Source organism: Dasypus novemcinctus, chromosome 13 (genome assembly GCF_030445035.2).
Source record: "Dasypus novemcinctus isolate mDasNov1 chromosome 13, mDasNov1.1.hap2, whole genome shotgun sequence".
In the NCBI taxonomy this organism is placed as follows: domain Eukaryota; kingdom Metazoa; phylum Chordata; class Mammalia; order Cingulata; family Dasypodidae; genus Dasypus; species Dasypus novemcinctus.
This window is the reverse complement of record NC_080685.1, coordinates 1816457-1835549: the sequence shown is the minus strand read 5'-3', so window position 1 is coordinate 1835549 and position 19093 is coordinate 1816457. Positions and strand designations below refer to the sequence as shown.

The 19093-nt window shown below is 35.5% G+C and overlaps 1 protein-coding gene across 1 annotated transcript in view; it reads right to left on the bottom strand.

Annotated features, from left to right (window-relative positions):
• Positions 1-19093, bottom strand: part of AHCTF1 (AT-hook containing transcription factor 1) — a 99091-nt gene that overhangs the window by 47969 nt on the left and 32029 nt on the right. Inside the window, 13 exon segments of the mRNA XM_058275358.1 lie at positions 3016-3203; positions 3801-3947; positions 4734-4790; positions 4964-5087; positions 6402-6495; positions 7436-7540; positions 8242-8382; positions 11329-11418; positions 12488-12578; positions 17505-17633; positions 18549-18578; positions 18580-18612; positions 19057-19086. Of these exon segments, the coding sequence (XP_058131341.1) occupies positions 3016-3203; positions 3801-3947; positions 4734-4790; positions 4964-5087; positions 6402-6495; positions 7436-7540; positions 8242-8382; positions 11329-11418; positions 12488-12578; positions 17505-17633; positions 18549-18578; positions 18580-18612; positions 19057-19086 (1259 nt within the window).

The following is a 19093-nucleotide window of genomic DNA, read 5'->3' as shown; positions in this document are numbered from 1 at the left end:
AAGGTTGTAGAAAAGGAGAGAAACCATCTTAATAAAGACAAGGTGGGAGCGGATACAGTGCAAGTGGCTGAGCACCTGCTTCCCACGTATGAGTTTCTGAGTTTAATCTCCAGTACCTCCTTAAAAAAAAGAAAAAAGACATTAAGAAAAAGTGATAGAAGCTAGAGTCAGGAGTCTAGATGGAAGGTTTATTAATAAACGATGAAAATGATGGTTCACTTAAAAAAAAAAACAACCATTTAATAATTCCTTCCTTGCCAGGAATTGTTTTAGTGCTTGTGTCATTTAACCCTCAAAACCCACAAAGGGGCAGTTTAAGTATAAATTCAAATTTATTATTTCAGCCAAACATCTCTGCTACAATAAGTGGTCATTTAAATAACATTACTTCTTAAAGGGTGCACATTAATTAATAAATAATATCATCAGTAATGCAAATTAAAATAACAAAAACACAGCAACACTTCACTCATCTGGCATGGGGTTAGTTTAGGAGAAGGGGGATACTGTTCTGATGACTGAAGTATTAAAACTTTTCCAGCCATTTAAAATTACAGTTATGAAATCATAGCATCTGGGAATTATAAAGACCATTACATAGCCTAACCTCTCCAAGTTTTAATCCATACTTTCCAAACATAACCTTTATCCACAGTTCAAGGGCATTATGGTTTATTACTGTTGGATAGGAGATGCAGGTATTTGTGGGAAATTAGGTGTTCATGTACTGACTGGAACTTTGCTCTCTTGAATAAGTTCACTGTAAATCAGTTTGTTTTCTTGCTATTTGCTCCGTTCTCAACAGCAGAATGCAGAATAGACAGCTGCATGGCCCCGAGACCAGAGGGTCTTAAATAGGGGTCCAAGGACCAAGGTTTCAGGGGGTCTGTGAGTTTGAACTGAAAAAATCAACTAATCATCTTTATGTTCTCTTTTATCTAACTGAAAGCTAGCATTTTCTTTACTTAGCCTGCAATAAACTACAGTAATATTCATTTCATATAACATTAGTTGTTGCATATCTCAAAAAATTGCTTACACTCATCCATACTTCGAAAATATGGCAGCTGTTAGACCCGATGCTAGCTGAGTGTCATAAAACTAACGTTACATTCTGGGAAGGGGTCCCTGGTTTTCACCTGACTGGCAAATGGGTCTGTGGAACAAAAAAAGGGTCTGTAGACAATAATATATGGCTGCCTATCTGCAAAATTATCAAATCAACATCTAAAACAAGCTTTCCCCTAAATCATTTTCTTCCTTTTTATAAAAACCATCCCATTCACTGTCTCAAAAGTGTCCTTTGACTTTCTGCCAACACTCAAGTCACTCTCTATTTACAGGACCAGCAATATTTTAAGCACAGTCTACCTCACACATGGCAGTGCTTGTTCATCTTATACATGCACTCACTATATAGGATACACTGTAGTGCTCGTTTTCTAGGGACTGGATATCAGAGCTTTATGAACTTAAGAGAAATAAGGATTCTCTTACATGGTAAGAGAAAGGAAAGGAGAATGCAGTAAATCATGGAAACAGCTATGGTTGAAAAGATGGACAGTGGGAATGAAAGAAGGAAAATCAGCAATCTTTCAAAGATGTTATCCACAAGGCTGCAACACCTATTCTTCTGATTTAAGTATTACTGATCAAGTACCAATTTTTAAAAAGTCATTACAGTAAGAAGATACCGGCTAAATTTAACAGAAAAAAAAAATTTTTTTTCAGTCTAGCTGCCTACCTAGTACTAGACACTCAACCCATTTAAGCATTTATTACATTTAGCTTCTTGAAATTTTTCTTTGTTCTTTTAACTTCTCTACTTGTATGACATTATCTTTCAGAGCGATGTCACTGCAGTGGAGATTGAAAGCTATTATACTTTTATATAAGCATAACCTATTGTATATAATTATATGTACAATTACATTTAATATATTATGCTTATATCAGCATATTTTCCATTTGTATTATAATATTTAATAATTAAATTATTATTATAATTTAATAATACAAATGGAAAATATGCTGATTAGAAAAACCTCAAAATAATACATCAGGAAGAAGCACTATAAAGACATCACTCACTCAAATCTGGCTAAAGCATGAAGACCTGAAAGTGGCACTTTCTTAAATCATTTGAACAGATGCTGCAAGATTTTCTTTCTATGAAGATGCAAAGGCAAATGGAATGACAAAAAACAAATGCAAAGAACTGCAATACCCAAGTAACCAGCATTAACCTAAAAATATCAGCATACTACCAATGGAAAACACGTCAAAGAATATAACTTATCAACTCTATATGACGTCATTCTTCCTCTCAGTTCTTGGCTCCATTTCAGCAAAGGCAACCCTCAAATGTCCAAGCAGGAGACGGCAGTGTTGTCAAGTATCAACAGCTATGATTTCAGATATGTTTGGTTCCCTCTTTTACTCAAAAATACTTATTTTATTCTAGATTAAAAAGTGCTCCTTGAGGGAAGTGGATTTGGCTCAACTGACAGAGCATCCGTCTACCACATGGGAGGTCCAGGGTTCAAACCCAGGGCCTCCTGACCCATGTGGAGCTGGCCCATGCGCAGTGCTGATGAGTGCAAGGAGTGCCCTGCCATGCAGGGGTGTTCCCCATGTAGGAGAGCCCCATGTGCAAGGAGCGCGCCCTGTAAGGAGAGCCACCCCACACATAAAAAGTGCAATCTGCCCAGGAGTGGCGCCGCATACACGGAGAGCTGACGCAGCAAGATGACACAACAAAAAGAGACACAGATTTCTGGTGCTGCTGACAAGAATCCAAGCGGACACAGAATACACAGTGAATGGACAGAGGGAGCAGACAACTGGGGGGTGAGGAGAGAAATAAATCTTAAAAAAAAAAAGTGCTCCTTGAAAGATCAACAATCTTAAGTATATGTAATGCAATCCAAAGTAAGATACTATTTCACTAATTCCATTTTATTAACATAACACATAGGATGAAAAGTCTGACTATACTCACAGAGATGTACTTACTTGTTAAAAAGCAGAACAGTGAGGTGGAGGAGCACGTCGCTGCCACTGGACACCGGCGGCCTCATTGTCTGAATGTACCTCAGGGCCTGTCTGTGCTCACCCTGACTCATGAAGGCTTGAACAATCTTTGAGTGCTGCCATAACGCAGGTCTTGCAGTAGCTGGGTGAAACAGAAGATCCAAAGCGCTCTGCAAAAATGACACGAAAAGTGCTAAGTAAAAACATAATGCTTTGCCTTTAGACAAAGACGCTAACCTTTAAGAACAGGGGAAATACCACAAACTACAATGGAGAATACAAAAAGTCAGGGAAAACCTGTTCAAACATAAGTTAAAAAGAGCTACTTTAATGTAGGGTGTATTTTAAACAATAAAATTCTTCTCAAAACCTCATACTTCTGAGATTTTGTTAAGCTATTGGATAAAATCTTTCCATCATCAAATCCATACATAAATGTCAAATCCTACAGGTCACCGAACACCCCAAAACATCTCTAATATAACCATTACCATATCCACAGGTTTAGCAATTGTTTACTTGTTCATCTCCTTCTTTTAGAAAGTAAGGAACCTGAGTTCTGAACTGTTTTATCTTCATAGTCTTCTGCCTAAGATATTGTCTGGTGAAGGGACTGATTAGTTTACAATTAAGTCCTCCTTAAATGACCTCTAAATGGAGATTGCATCACATCTTTAATATTGCATTTAATTTAGTTTATTTTTCTAAAACTCTAATAAAATAATTTGCAAAATTTCACATTCTAGAAAAACAAACTATGGACTTACCTCATAGTCATTATGATCCAGCAGCCAAAGACCTTGAATAAGTTTAACTTGGCCCCAAGAAATGGCAAAGGCAGTTGGAAAAGATTCAACTGAAGTATCCGTTTTATTTGGAAAGGAATACATAATATCAAGCAGCAAATAAATAGTCTTTTTTTAAGAAGCAGGATTAAGGACAATAAAACCCAAACTCCTGAATATATATTTAGGATAGGTAGTGAGAGAAAGTAACATAACTTTATATCGGCTTGGAAGACTTCTTTTTAGCATTCAAAAGGGTATCATGGACACCAAGCAAGAGAAGTACAGTTTAATGAAATCAGCAGCCAAATTTCACCGCCAACTTCATTCTTTCCCAACAGTATCATCGAAAGATTAAAGCATACTTTCCTCATGAAGTCACTAGCTTAGCAAATTAAAAAAACAAAGCTATAGACAAAATTCTAGTTTATCACATCATATAGCTTATAAATTATGAATGGAACTATGCATTTTTAGACTAAGAAGCTGACATTGGCATAAAAAGCTTATCTCAAAGACCACAGGACTCAGACACAATGCCTAAAGTGATATTAAGCTAATTTATAAGGTATTCATATTCAGCACATAAATTAAACCCACTGAGAATGCCCAACCAACAGCAATGTTTTAGAGCATTTGTTCCTAACTTTGAGTTTCTTAGACATATCTGAGAATCTGATAAAAGCCATGGACCCTTATTTGTAGAAAAATAAACATGAAACAAAAATTTGCATAGAATATCAGGCTGACTATAGACCATCTAAACCCAACCAAGGGATCCTGGGTTAATAAATATTTCTTTTAAAAGAAATTCAAACATGAAACTTGCGAATGGATTAAATGATCTAAGACCTCTTCTACTCTAAACTCATATGATTTTGTTAATGTATTATTTGATAAATTTTTAAAGGATACAACAGAATGTTTATTTGATTCAGTAACATTGTCTAGTAGATAAATGTCAAGTAGTGCCTATAAAAAGAAGAGATAAAAACTTCAGTGCACTTTATATATTCAACACCCCTTGTTTTTCCCAAGCCATTGCCAGGTATGAAAAAAAAAAAGCTAAGCATGCCTCCTCCCTCTCTCACCAAATACGTATACTACCAAAAGCTTTAAGTGATACCATGTTACTGCAAACCTACGTGTAGACTGGCAGGAGGATATTTTCCTGTGCCTCCTTCATCCCGTTTCCACAACTTCTCAACTTGGTCTCCTAACTGAGACACCATTCCGTCAATCATCAAGCAATCAGGGCTCCATTTCCCCCTGCAGGAAGGGCAACATCAAGGATTTAGCAGAAGTTTAATTATTTACCGAAACGCACACTGAACTCCTAAAGCAATAACTGTAACTATCAAAGTAAAAGGAGAGCTGAGAAATGGATGCCACTTAGCATCATAAGACCTCTAGACTTGAAGGAGAGTTAGAAGATACAGCCCAAAGTTGACTCAGCTATGTCATCAGCAAGCCACAGTCAGGGTGAAGTCCCCAGGGAAAACCGGGACCAGCCAGCCAAATGACTACCTGCCATGCCGAGCAAATCATCAGGGTATGGCAGCCCAGTGCAGTGAAAATAATACAGTGCTTAAAATCAAAGGTTGTCATTTCAGTTTCATCACCTGGGCAAAGTCATTTAATCTTAGTCATTGCTTCATTCAAAAAACCTATTATTGAGCACCAAAAATGCGATAAGCAGATATTGTCCCTACCTCATCTAATATAGTAACAAGGAGCAGTTACAACTTACTGAGTTTTTCCTAAGAGTTATGCATTGCACCATACATCCATTGCATGTACTATTTTAATCTTTCCATCAATGTTACAATGCACAAACAAAGCTTAGCAAGTTGGACAGACATACGCTTAGTAAAAATAAAACAAATTTTCTCAATCTCCAAAACTAAATCTTCTAACACAATGTTTCCTCAAATTTGCCAAGCATCAGAATACAGCCTTTTAAAATCATAAGGTGATGCTGATGTTTGTGAAGCACTCACTGCTGTAAATTTTGCGTGCTGCTCTACAATTCTGTTATTCCAATTTGAGCAAGAAGGGTATTTATAATTTCTAGAGATAAGATCAAGGCACTACAAAATACTATTTCATCTATGAATTCTACTTTTTATTTCAAAGGAACCAATCAGGCAAATTTTCATGTATATGAAAGAGCGGTAAAAGAAAAAAAACACTAAAAAAGTGATTGAATTATTGGAATGTAACTGCTATGGAAAGAATGTAAAATAACTAACTGATGATATATTTTATACCTCTTTCTAAACACGAGTTTTCAGGAAAAAAGTAAGCTTAAATTAGTGAATTTCCTCTTAAATAACTCATGGTAAAGAATTTCATTTAGGAAATAATGAATAACTATCCTCAAATTTTAAAATTAAGCTATAATCATTAGGTCCAGGCAAGCATTAGAACTAAAATTGCAATGTTGGTTTAAAAAAAAATCCAGATACCTTATCAAAAATTCCACCCATTTAAATACTCGGTAAAATGATGAAATCCATTAACTCGCCTATGTGACCTCAGTGATTTCTAAAATGTGTCTTTAAGGTTCCGGATGTACTATACCTTGATAAACGCTCACATTTCTGTCGACGGCTGGTGTAGTAGTTCTGAATTACAGGGTAGTTGTAGCATAACCTTGATAACTGCACAGCATCATCTAGATTTTTTAAAAGTTGAAAAAGGCTAGTAATATTTCCAATACCCCAACAATAGTTAAGATTATACACATAGATGTTTTACTGTAACTTTATAATGAATAATTCACAAGTTTGCTGAACATTAGGAGAAAAAATCCTTTTATATACAGATGCACAACTGAGAAAACGGAGTTTCTGATAAAAGTCTGTAACAAGGCTGCTACTTCATAGCTTTGGAAAGGCTGATATAGAAAATGATTTTATTCCTTTAAGTACAAGTACTAATTTGAAAGGAAGTAATGTTTACCCTTTGTTCTTAGTTCTAATAGATCTATAAAAGAACAGGATCAACAGCAGTTACAGGCACCAAGGCAGAAACACTTCTAAAAATCTCATGTGCTTCCTGAAGAAAGATGTTAGAAGCTTCAGAAGGGTGTTGTAAACAAACACAGTAAAGGTCAAATTCTCTAGTGTTGCTGTGGGGGTAGTGGTGGGGTGGGGGCAGTGGGGTTGAATGGGATCTCATATTTTTTTAATGTAATATTTTTAAAAAATGAATTAAAAAAAAGTCAAATTCTCTAATTCTTGGTATTGGCATAAATCATTAGATAAAAGGAAGCAATAATTGATGGCAAAAAAGCTCTTAGAAAGAGATGAGTAAGTAAAATCATAAAAACCATAGTTCTATGGATCAGTTATAACTGGTGATATTACTGAACCCATTTTTTCTCAAATTTGTTTTCCTTCTAGACATTACTCAATTTAATAAACACGCAGGCAAATCTTATGTAGCAAGCATGGGCTGAAGCACTGAAGAAGATACAAATAATGAAGAATATAAGAAAAGAAGAATAGGAAAAAACACACAAATAAGGAGAAAGGAAATTTGAATCATTAGAAAAGAGTAATACAATTATAAAGATTATGAATGTTTCAATTAATGTTTATAGATTATTTTACCTAAGCCCTCTGGTAAAAGCCCAGAGTGAGAGAACCAAAGAACCACTTGTGCATATTGACAGATGAGCTGGGTAACCATATACTTATTGCTTAAGTCCATCAGACCTGTAAAGAAGAATTATGTATCAGTTCCTTACTTTGAATTTACCACCCAAAAAAGACAAACCAACATACTTGACTGTTTTCAAAAGCTTATTAGTTATTTGGTCACATTTTTAACATATATATATACTTTTAAACAAATTTGGCTGGCATCTATTTTACTTTGGTCCAAAATACTGTCAAGCAAATCTCCAAAATGCTTGAATAAAAAAAGTCACTTACTAAACATTTTAGGAAAATATACTTTCATCTTAGCTACACTTCAACTTTGCCAACTTCAAAATCAAATTTATACATTACTATGAACTAGCACTATTATCATTAATACAGGCTTTTCAATCAAACCAGACCTTCAAATGAAAGTCCATCTTTTTTGTTTTGTTTAAATGAAAAAACAAAGGGGGAAAGCACAACAACCAGTGAATAAAAATTTACATATAATTCTAAAAACTGAAATTCTACTGGAAGTACACTATCTTAACAATTAAATTTAAACTCAAGAATTTCCCAAGCTTATTTGAACGAGGGCTCATGCCACGTCTAAAAAAATTCCAAGGTTTTCCATGAGAAAATACAAGCATTTGAGAAATATTGGTCTCTTTACACTATGATTCATCTAATGCATAGGAACTTTTAGTCTTTCCCCCTGTCAAGAAGAAAAATTTTTTAAAAATAAATATTGATATAAAACAAAGGGCACACACCTCTCTCAGTGACCTCTTGGGCTTCTGTTGCAAAACAGCTTAAGACTGTATTAAGGTTGCTAAGCAGCAGATGGTATTGCTGGATAGACTGTGTGGTTTGTGGGTCGATGAAACGACATGAACCATCAAATAATGGGGCACCTTGCAAGGATAAAATATGAGATTAGCTTCCATACCATATAAATGAATTAGAACCACAAATGCAAAATTCTCTCGAATTCCTACTACTCACAAACATCTTTCTAAACATTATATCCTCAAGGAACCTAGGTAGGGGAGAAAGAAATTACTACAAAAATACAGAATGAAGAAAGCAATACAATACAAATGGGAGCACAGAGGAAAATATATAAATTCCACTTTAGACTCATTAGATAGTATTCATAAAATACTTCAGATTGGCGGTGGACTTGCCCCAGTGGTTAGGGCGTCCGTCTACCACAGGGGAGGTCCGCGGTTCAAACCCTGGGCCTCCTTGACCCATGTGGAGCTGGCCTACGCGCAGTGCTGATTTGTGCAAAGAGTGCCCTGCCATGCAGGGGTGTCCCCCGCGTAGGGGAGCCCCACGCGCAAGGAGTGCGCCCCGTAAGGAGAGCCGCCCAGCGTGAAAGAGAGTGCAGCCTGCATAGGAATAGTGCCACTCACACGGAGAGCTGACACAGCAAAACGACGCGACAAAAAGAAACATGGATTCCCGTGCTGCTGACGGCAACAGAGGTGGACAAAGAAGATAGTGGGTGGACACAGAGAGCAGAAAGCCGGGGCGGGGGGGGGGGGGGGGGGGGGGCGGGATAAATAAATCAATCTTAAAAAAAAAAAACTTCAGATAAATCTATTTTATATAATATGCTGTTTCACCATTAATATTTTGAGAAGTCTTTCTCCCACCTCCAATCTTGAAAACAGAGAAAATAAAAAATTGACTCAGCTAAAGACTTATAATAAAACTGCATACATTTTATAATTTTTTTATTGTATTCTTTGTCCTTTCATTTCAAACTCAAAACTGAGTCTAACAAATTCATTTTTGGGGGGAAAGAGGTATTTTAATTGCTTAAGGTGATATCTTTTAAACAAATGCTATAAAACAAACTCTAAATAATGGGGACATTTTAATAGGAAAAAATCCAATTTAAGGTTCCATTTAAAATCTGGTCTTAAAATGTGCATACCCATAGTTGTAGTAGTTGAGAAAGGGTAGTAAGACGATTTATGTTTTCAAAAGTTCCCTCAGGTGATTTTTATGTGCCTTCCGAATGCAAACCAACTAGCCAAAGTAAAATTAGTTTAAAAATAGTAATTAATGTTGAGCATTTATTACCTGAACACTTTACATGAGTAATTAACTCATGTAATTAATTTATCCAAAACTACTTCAAAACTACTTTTGGAGGTAGGTATTATTATGATTCCATTATACAGATGAGTAATGTGTTGGACAGAAAAGTTAGGTAATTGCTTCCAATATAAAACTAGAAAGAGTCAGAGTGAGATCTGAATTCAAATAATCTATATCTAGAGTCTACCCTCATAACCACTTCATATTACAAGATCAGGGGATTCACCTTAACAAATGATTTAATTATATTAATATTTAATATGTAAATGGTCCAGAAAAAAAGTTCTTAATTCTAAAAATCCATCCTCAAATCAAATTGTCATCTGACTTACATTCAGTATATCTAAAACATTTATTTATTCATTCTTACAGTTAGAAAAAAATCTCCATTAACCAGTTGGGAAGCTCAAGACAGCTGCAGTGGATGGATTAAAAATTCAACCCTGAAATACCACACTGTGCCCAAAGCATAGTAACAGACATGTTGAACTCTTTTTTTTTTTTTTAACATAATTCATATATTTGGCCCTGCAAAAACATTTTCCTCTTAAAAGAAACCATTTATCCTGTTTTAAATTATCAGGACTTCCAGACTTAAATTCTACTGCCTGATTACTGAAATATCTAAAATGAAATATTTCATGTCTATATTTTCACAAACATGCCCTAATAATATAGTAAGACCATGTCTTCCCATCAAATCGGGTCGATATAGAAATCTTTTACTGAGACTAACTTTGGCTGTGAAAAGTCATTTACAGTCACATATCCACCAAAGTCCATTTGTTCATTCATCATAACACAATACCAACGACCAAAACAAACATCACTCATCTTTTATCATTAGTATTTATTTTTACATTTCCTTTTATTTAAATTTCATTAGATATAAAAATTTACATTTTCATGTACTACATTTAAAATGGAACATTGTGCTTGTATGTTTACATATTTATTAATCAAATTAATCTTCATTCAACCTTTTTAAAAAAATTTTATTTATTCATTTTTTAAAAAAAATATTACGTTTAAAAAATATGAGTTCCCCATTCACCCCCACCGCCCCCACCCCACCACTCCCCCCACAGTAACACTCTCCCCCATCATCACGACACATCCACTGCATCTGGTGAGTACACCTCTCGGCATCGCTGCACCCCATGGCCTATGATCCACACCATAGCCCACACTCTCCCACGTTCCATCCAGTGGGCCATGGGTTATCATTAGTATTTTAACATTATTTTTGCACTAACTGGATAGGATGGGCTTTTAATATCCACAGGATACCTCAAAACTCAGCCAAATTATACAACAAAGTAATAAACAAAACTGTCAAGAAAAAAGAAGAGTTGGCATGCCTGATGATGCCATCTGTTAGTGGAAGACAGAGGTGACATGTTTTTACCCTGCTATAAAGCTTCTTCACATCTATGAATATTTTATATTGAAAGTGTTCTGAATGAGCTTCTGACTTAACCAGCATATTCTCCTTAATCTGTCATTAGCATATTTTGTAAGTTATAGTACAAAGACAAAAAAGATTATATACTCAAATATACTGTTAAGGGCATATTAGCATATTAATAGTTTAACCATAGGTAGCAAACTCTTGGTGAAAAATTCATTTTGTCACTTTACTATAAAGAGAATCTCTTCTAGGACTTCTTTACATTTTAAGAGCTTACAACTTCAAAAGGATTATGTACTTAAATTCTGCTCCAAATCCATAAATTTATAATACTTACATCGTCTGTCAAATTCTTCTTTTGTGAGAACCACTTTATTCCACGTCCATTCAAGAACAAAACGCAAATTAGCAGCGGAATTTGGTTGTTCTTTAACAATAATATAAAAGGGAAAAATAATGAATATTAATTGCAAATTACCTAGCAATTTTACAGTGGAGAAACCTGCCATACACCACTCTACTCAATAAACCTCAACACTAGTGTAGACAAACCAATACCAGGTATCTCCTTCAATGTTTCACACAAGAGCACATTATGTTAAGTAGTACTCACATCAAAATGCAAATCTTGAATAATGAGAAAATATTATGAACCCAAATGGAAAGGCAGTCTACAAAGTAACAGGCCTGTACTCTTTAAAAATGTCAATTTACTGAAAGACAAAGTGTAAGGTCCTGTACCAGATTAAATGAGACTAAAAAGACATGAAACTAAATAAATAGCTTGATTCTGGATTCTACCCCCATACACATGAAAAATTGCTAAAAGGGCATCACCAGGATAGCTGGTGATACTTCAAAAATGTCTCTAGATTAGATAACAACACTGAATAAATAGTCTTGATTTTTGTAACTGCCAAGTGAGTTTTAAAGTAAATGTCCTTGTTCTTGAATAACACAAACAAGGATTTTGGAGGTAAAGAAGCAAGATACTTTTAGCTTATTCTTAAACAGTTCAGAACAAAAAATAATGTGCATACAGAGACAGTGATACATGCAACAACCTGGATGAATTCCCAGAGAATTATGCTGAGTGGAAACAAAGTCAATCCCAAAAGGTTACATACTGTATGATCCCATTTATGAATATCTTCTAAATCACAGAATAAGAGAGAAAGAATAAATCACCAGATCCTAGGGGTTAGTGACGGTAGGATGTAAGTGTAGATATAAAAGGGCAACATTAGGTAACAGCAATGGTCTTTAGCTTGACTCTATCAATGTCAATATCTGGCTGTGATATTGTGCTACAGTTTTGTACACTGTTACCACTGGAGGAAACTTGGAAAGAGTAGAGAATATGCCTCTGTATTGTCCTACAATTGCATGCCAATCTACAATTAACTCATTATTTTAAAATTACATTAAAATAAAAGGGAAGTTAAAATTTTAAAACTATATAATAAATTTTAAATTGCTGAAAGTCAGAACATTACCTTCTGTTATCCACCTTTTGATACATCCAGTCAAAAGTCCCAGGGAACTTGTCTGAATTGCTGCTGACAAAATAGCTTCTAACTGTTCTTCCTAAACCACACAAATTTTAAAAAAAGGAGTTATGAAATCAGACTCAGATGGCTATAGTGAGAGACACATAACGAGTGTTGGCAAGGATGCAGAGAACCCTCATGTATTTTTGGAGGGAAGGTAAAATGGCCCAGCTGCTGTGGCAAACAGTTTGGCAACTCCACAAAAAATTAAACATAGAATTGTTTATGTATAAAATCCCAAGGGATGTACCAAAAAGCTCTAGAACTAATAAGTGAATTTAGTAAGATGAGATACAAAGTCACCATACATTTGAATTTAATTGTATTTCTATCTATAGGCATACCTTGTTTCATTGCATTTTGCTTTACTGCACTTCACAGATAATGCATTTTTACAAATTGAAGGTTTGTCACAAATATGCATTAAGCAAGTTTATTGGTGCCATTTTTCTAACAGCATGTGCCACATTTTGATAATCCTCACAATATTTTCATTATTATTTTATCCGTTGTGGTTAACTGTTTTGGGCTGCCATGAACCCCACCCATACAAGATGGCAAACTTAACCAACGTTGTACGTGTTCTAGCTGCTCCACCAACTGGCCATTCCCTTGCCCCTCTCCCTCCCTCTCCTCAGGCCTTCCTGTTCCAAGACAATATAATAGTGAAATTAGGCCAATTAATAATCCAACAACTGCCTCTAAGACAGTTGAAATGAAAAGATACAAATGATTTCACTTGAAATGAAAAGCCAGAAATTATTAAACTTAGGAGGAAGGCATGTCAGAAGCCAAGACAGGCCAAATGCCAGGCCCCCTGCACCAAATAATTAGCCAAGTTGTGGATTCAAAGGAAAAGTTCTCGATGGAAATGAAAAGTGCTACTCCAATGCACACAAAGATGATAAAGCAAAATAGCCTTATTGGCAATATGGAGAAAGTTTTAGTAGTCTGGAAAGAAGATCACACCAGCTACAACATTCCCTTAAGCCAAAGCCTAACCCAGAGCAACATCTCTACGATGGCTGAGGGATGTGAAAAACTGCGCACAAAAAGAAAGAAGCTAGCAGAAGTGGGTTCATGAGGCTTAAGGAAAGAAGCCATCTCCATAACGTAAAAGTTCAAGTGAAATACCAAGAACCTGCAGCAAGGTATCCAGGAGATCTAGCAAAGATTTTCAATGTAGATGAAATAGTCTTCTTTTTTAAGAAGATGACCCCTAAGACTCATAGCTAGAGATAAATCAATGCCTGCTTCAAAGCTTCAAAGGACAGAATGACTGACAGACTGACTCTCTTATTAGGAGACAATGCGGCCAGTGACTTCATGCTGAAGCCAATGCTCATTCACCGTTTCCAAAACCTAAGGGCCCTTAACAATGATGCTAAGCACACAATGCCTGTGCACAGTAAATGGAGCAACAAGGCGTGGATGACAGCACAGCCGTCTACATGGTTTACTGAACATTTTAAGCCCAGAGCTGAGACCTGATCAGAAAAAAGATTTTTCCAAATGACACTGCACCTGGTCACCCAGGCGTTCTGATTGAGTTCTACAATTTTCACGCTCTGCTACCACAACATCCATTCTGCATTTCAAATTTCAAGCCTTATTATTTAAGAAACACATTTCGTAAGACTATCGCTGACATAGATAGTGATTCCTCTGACAGTTCTGGGCCAAGTAAATTGAAAACCTTCTGGAAAGGAGGCACCATTCTAGATGCCATTAAGAACATTCACGATTTCACAGGAGGTCAAAATATCAACATCAGCAGGAGTTTGGAAGAAGATGATCCCAGCCCTCCTGGATGACTTTGGGGATCAAGACTTCAGTGGAGGAAGTGCCTGCAGATGTGGTAGAAACAGCAAGAGAACTAGAATTACAAGTGGTGCCAGAAGATGTGACTGGACTGCTACAGTCTCATGATAAAACCTGAACACATGTGTTGAAGATGCTGTGAACACTTTTAAAATCACAACAAAGGATTTGCCAATCTAGTTGACAAAGCAGCAACAGGGTAAGAAAGGATTAACTCCAATTTTGAAAGAAGTTTTACTGTGGGTAAAATGCTATCAAACAGCAATGTATGCTACAGAGAAATCTTTCATGAAAAAGTGACAAACACAAAAGGGTAAACATTGTAGGATTCCCACGCATGAAATACGTAGAATAGGCTAAATAATTCAGACAGAAAGTGGATTAAAGGTTACCTGGGGCCAAAGAAGAGGAGAAAGGAAAGCTATTACTTAATGGATATAGAGCTTTTGTTTGGGGTGATGAAAAAGTTGTGGTGATGGAAGAACAAAATTGTGAATGTAATTAATGCCACTGATTTGTACACTTAGAAATAACCAGCCACAAAGGAATATGGGGGAAATGTTCTATTCATAAAAAGAAAAACTACAAAATATTTAGAGATAAATTAAAAAGTAAATCATAAAAAAAGAAACTATACCCACTAATGAATATAAAACAGGCCCTGGAAAAAAAAACAGAAAGAACCCAGTACATAGGACATATGATAAAAAATGGTTTTCAGTAGCATGAGAAAAGAGATGCTCTATGTTTTTTCATAAATGGTGCCAGCACACTTGGGCTAAGCATCTGAGAAAAAGGAAAACTGAACGTTAGCCTGATTCAATACACAAAGATGAATTAAAAATCATAAATGTTAAAGAAACCCGAGGGTTAGGAAGTTTTTACACCAAAAGCTATAAAACATATTTAACTATGAAAATATTAGTGTGGCAAAAAACAATAAAGCAATCAAGGGAAAACAGTAAGAAAATAATCTAAAACATTATTTCAGAAAAGGTTAAATACATATTATTTCACAAAGAACTTTTATTTACGAAAAAGATAACCAAATAATAGAAAAGGAAAACATGAACATGTAGTTAAAAAAGCAAATTCTCATTGGCCATTAAATATATGGAATTGTATTACACGGTAGCATCCTTTTCATGTGCATGGAGAAATATAAATAGATGCATGGAAGAACAATCAACAAAACATTTAATATACATATGTTTCACTTTGTTAATTTTCTGAATTCAAATTATTTGTGTATTATTTATGTAAAAAAAAAGATGAAAATGGGTTGAAGCACGAAATTTCAAATATTCAGAGAAAACAGATTAAATATTTTTATCAACATGGCTGAATTACAAGTGATTTTCCCCCATTTCATTTTTCTTTAAAAATTTTTAGATATTGCTTTTCCTAAACATTAAAATTTATAATTCGGCAGAGGAGGGAGAACACAATACTGAAACCCATGAAGTAAAAGTAAAATGAGGCACATAAGGCATCCAAATGGCCCTCCCACCCCCCCAGCTGGACGCCCTGGCAGGGACCCCTGGCCAGTACCAGCCCTCGCTCCAGGGTCCTATAAGGGCCTCCAGTGGCAGCAATCACCGGAAGCTTTCTCATGAACCTAAATCAGAGCTGCATAAAGCCGTTTTAAATCCTCAATTTTCAATTTGTGTTTTTTTGGGGGGCAGGGTGGTGTGGTAACTCCATAGAGCAGCGAGGCTTACTAGCCTAAATGCATGTGGTTAGAAATAACAGCCAAAATACCAACTCCAGATTAGCCAATACTTGTCTAGTAGGAGTTGTGAAGAAAAAAAGAGCAAAACTGAATTAAAAGAAAAAACTAAGACTGTGCGAATGACAGAATGTACAAGGGGGGGAGAAGCCCCTTAGAAATTCCAGGATAAACAAGTCACACACACTACACGACTGTGTGGTAAATACTCAGAGGTGCACTTACATAAAAGGAGGGGAAAAGAAAAAGGGAAACCTCCCAATGTTAATAGCTTTAAATGTTTCTGTTAATTCCTATGAAATTAAGCATTAAATTACAAATGTGGGGTTAAATCACTACCAATAGTGAAATTTCATACAACATTTAAAAAATTTTTTCCCAGGAATTTATTACATTAGACACCTGTGATCATTTAAATAATTTAACTCAAACATTACTTGAGGATAAAGAGTTCAAATCTTTCCTCGCACAGGAAAATGACCTTGGGTTTATCTTCTCCTACCACCTTTTCACTGACAAATACTGAGTTAAAATAAATGTAGATTATTAACTGTGCCACCAGGCAATGCTGTTTATTGGAAAAGTGTCTCTCTTGACTAGTGAAATGAACTGGGACTAGGAGAACTGTGAGAAGGACTATAAATATATATGGGAAATTACAGCTTCCATGATTAAATCCAGTAACTGACTGATCTCTTATTGCAGGAATCTGGAATCTTTGCTAATCACAAGATATTGGTTTTTGTAAAACAAATTGTGATTCTCTTACCACGTCACTGGAATCACGCTGAGGACCTTGTTAATACACAGGTTGCTTGGGAACCAAGAACTTATATTTCTAACAAGTTCCCAGGTGATTCTGATGCTGGAAACTATACTTTGTTGATAAAGATCATAAGAGGCACCTAAACTAAGATGGTTTCCACTCAAGCTGTCTCATTCTTTTCTCCGGAGGGCTAGAAAATAGCCCTTGGACTGCTGGAAAGACTTCATCAAAAAAACACCTGACACAGCTATACTGCCATGCTGTTTCCTGTCCTCTATCTTTCTTCACAGCTACGTAAACCTGGTGCCAGGTTATAGCCTTTTGAGTCCTGGGAATATGAATTTTAAGCCAAAACCAAGAAAAGAGCCACAATCCAAGAAGAGTGGGCACTACAGTACTTTATCTACTTTTGCACAAATTATCTAGATGATTTTTTATTATAATAGAAAGCTATACTCTTTGATTCAAAAAAAAAAAAAAGAAACTATAGTGTTAAAAATCATCTCACCTGCAATCAATTTTTTAAGAGATTATTTCACACCAATGCAAGGTATTAACAATAGGATGGTGTACGGGAATCCTGTATTTTATGCATGATTGTTCTGTAAACTACAACTTCTCTAAATAAACAAAAAAGAGAGTCTCACCTGACTTAAACTGGAAGGCTGAATATCAGTAAGTCTTGGTGAGAGAAGGCCAGCCACAAGGCACCGATTATAACCATCAGGGATGACTTCACTGAGAGATGGTCCTGATTTCTTCAAAAAAGTCAAAGTCTGCAATAGATTAATTCATAGACAATCAATGCTCAAGTTAAATAATCAAATTTAAGAACAATTAGTAAACATACTACCACCCTATTTTAAACTTAACATTTTAATTAAAACTGAAATTCAAGAATGGAAACGTGGAAAACTATTTTTGTGCTTCTCAAAAGTAAAAGAATTTAAAGATTCTTGAACTAAACCAATTTTTGCTGGTTATAAGTAATAATAAATGATACCAATAAAGGTATTTTGATAGCGTACATGTTTTTACAAAGGGGTAATCCTATTACCATCTCTAAACCCGACCAATTTATTGACAAATCTTGACAAATTTGACCCCTTCCCCACCAAAAGCACACACACAAAACAAATACCCTGCTATTTATTCCTCTTGGTCAACTCTGAAAAAGATCTGATATGAAGTATAAATACAGGATTCATCCACGTCTGCCTGCTTATCATTTAAAAAGCCTTCCATCTCAAGCTTCCCTGAAACCCCTTCTCAATACGGCCGTCTTCGCCCACTTTGTGCTGGTGCTGTGTCACTGTACTGTTACTTGCATCGTTTCACGTACTCGTGAGATTAATCAATAGCTTTCTGAGAGAAAGAAGAGAACTAGCAGGAAGGATAGAAAGGTCTGTGGGAAGCGGTGACCTAGCTTGCTATTTTTCCTTGGGGTTCAACTAACACACATGTAAAGCGACTGAAAAAAAAAAACAAAAAACAAACCCAGTGCCTCCTCTGTAGCATCAACAATTGATGTTACTAACTGCTGAGTTCATAAAACCCAGGAGAAGCTACCATTTAGTAGAAACCAGTTTATTTAATACTAAATAAAACATATATCCATCAATCAACACTCCCCAAGACCTGACTTCAATTCAAGAAGAACACTCAGTTCCACACTGCTAGTGATTACCTACCTCCTTTTGAAAGCCAGTACAACTTATATGAAACAATTCCTGAGTTCAACAAACAAGTGGCACCTAAAAAATAAGGATTTACAAAATCCACTTACATATTATATTTAAACGGCACTATAACAACGAAGTTTTATCCTGGTTACGGATTGCTAGGCATGATGCCGAATTGCTACATATATATACACAATTATTTTTTTCTAGGTGTTTTCATCCATCCTTAGAATAATAAACTTATTACAAGTGTACTACTCACTGTGAAATAGCTAATAGCCAGTCCAGAAAATCCAAAGTAACAGTGATAAATTATTTACAAAAATATATATTAAATTTCTCAAGTATACCTATCAAATCAATTTCTTAAGGTATCCTTATGTTAACAGTAGCAATATATGACACAAAACACTATATATAAGGTATACAAAATACTATATAACACACGAACACACATATCTACATTTCTTTATATTTTACTTTTTTCAAAAAGGTACTGTTAAAGAAATACATACCAAAAATTATAAGTACTTGGGTTAAAAAACTGCTCAGGA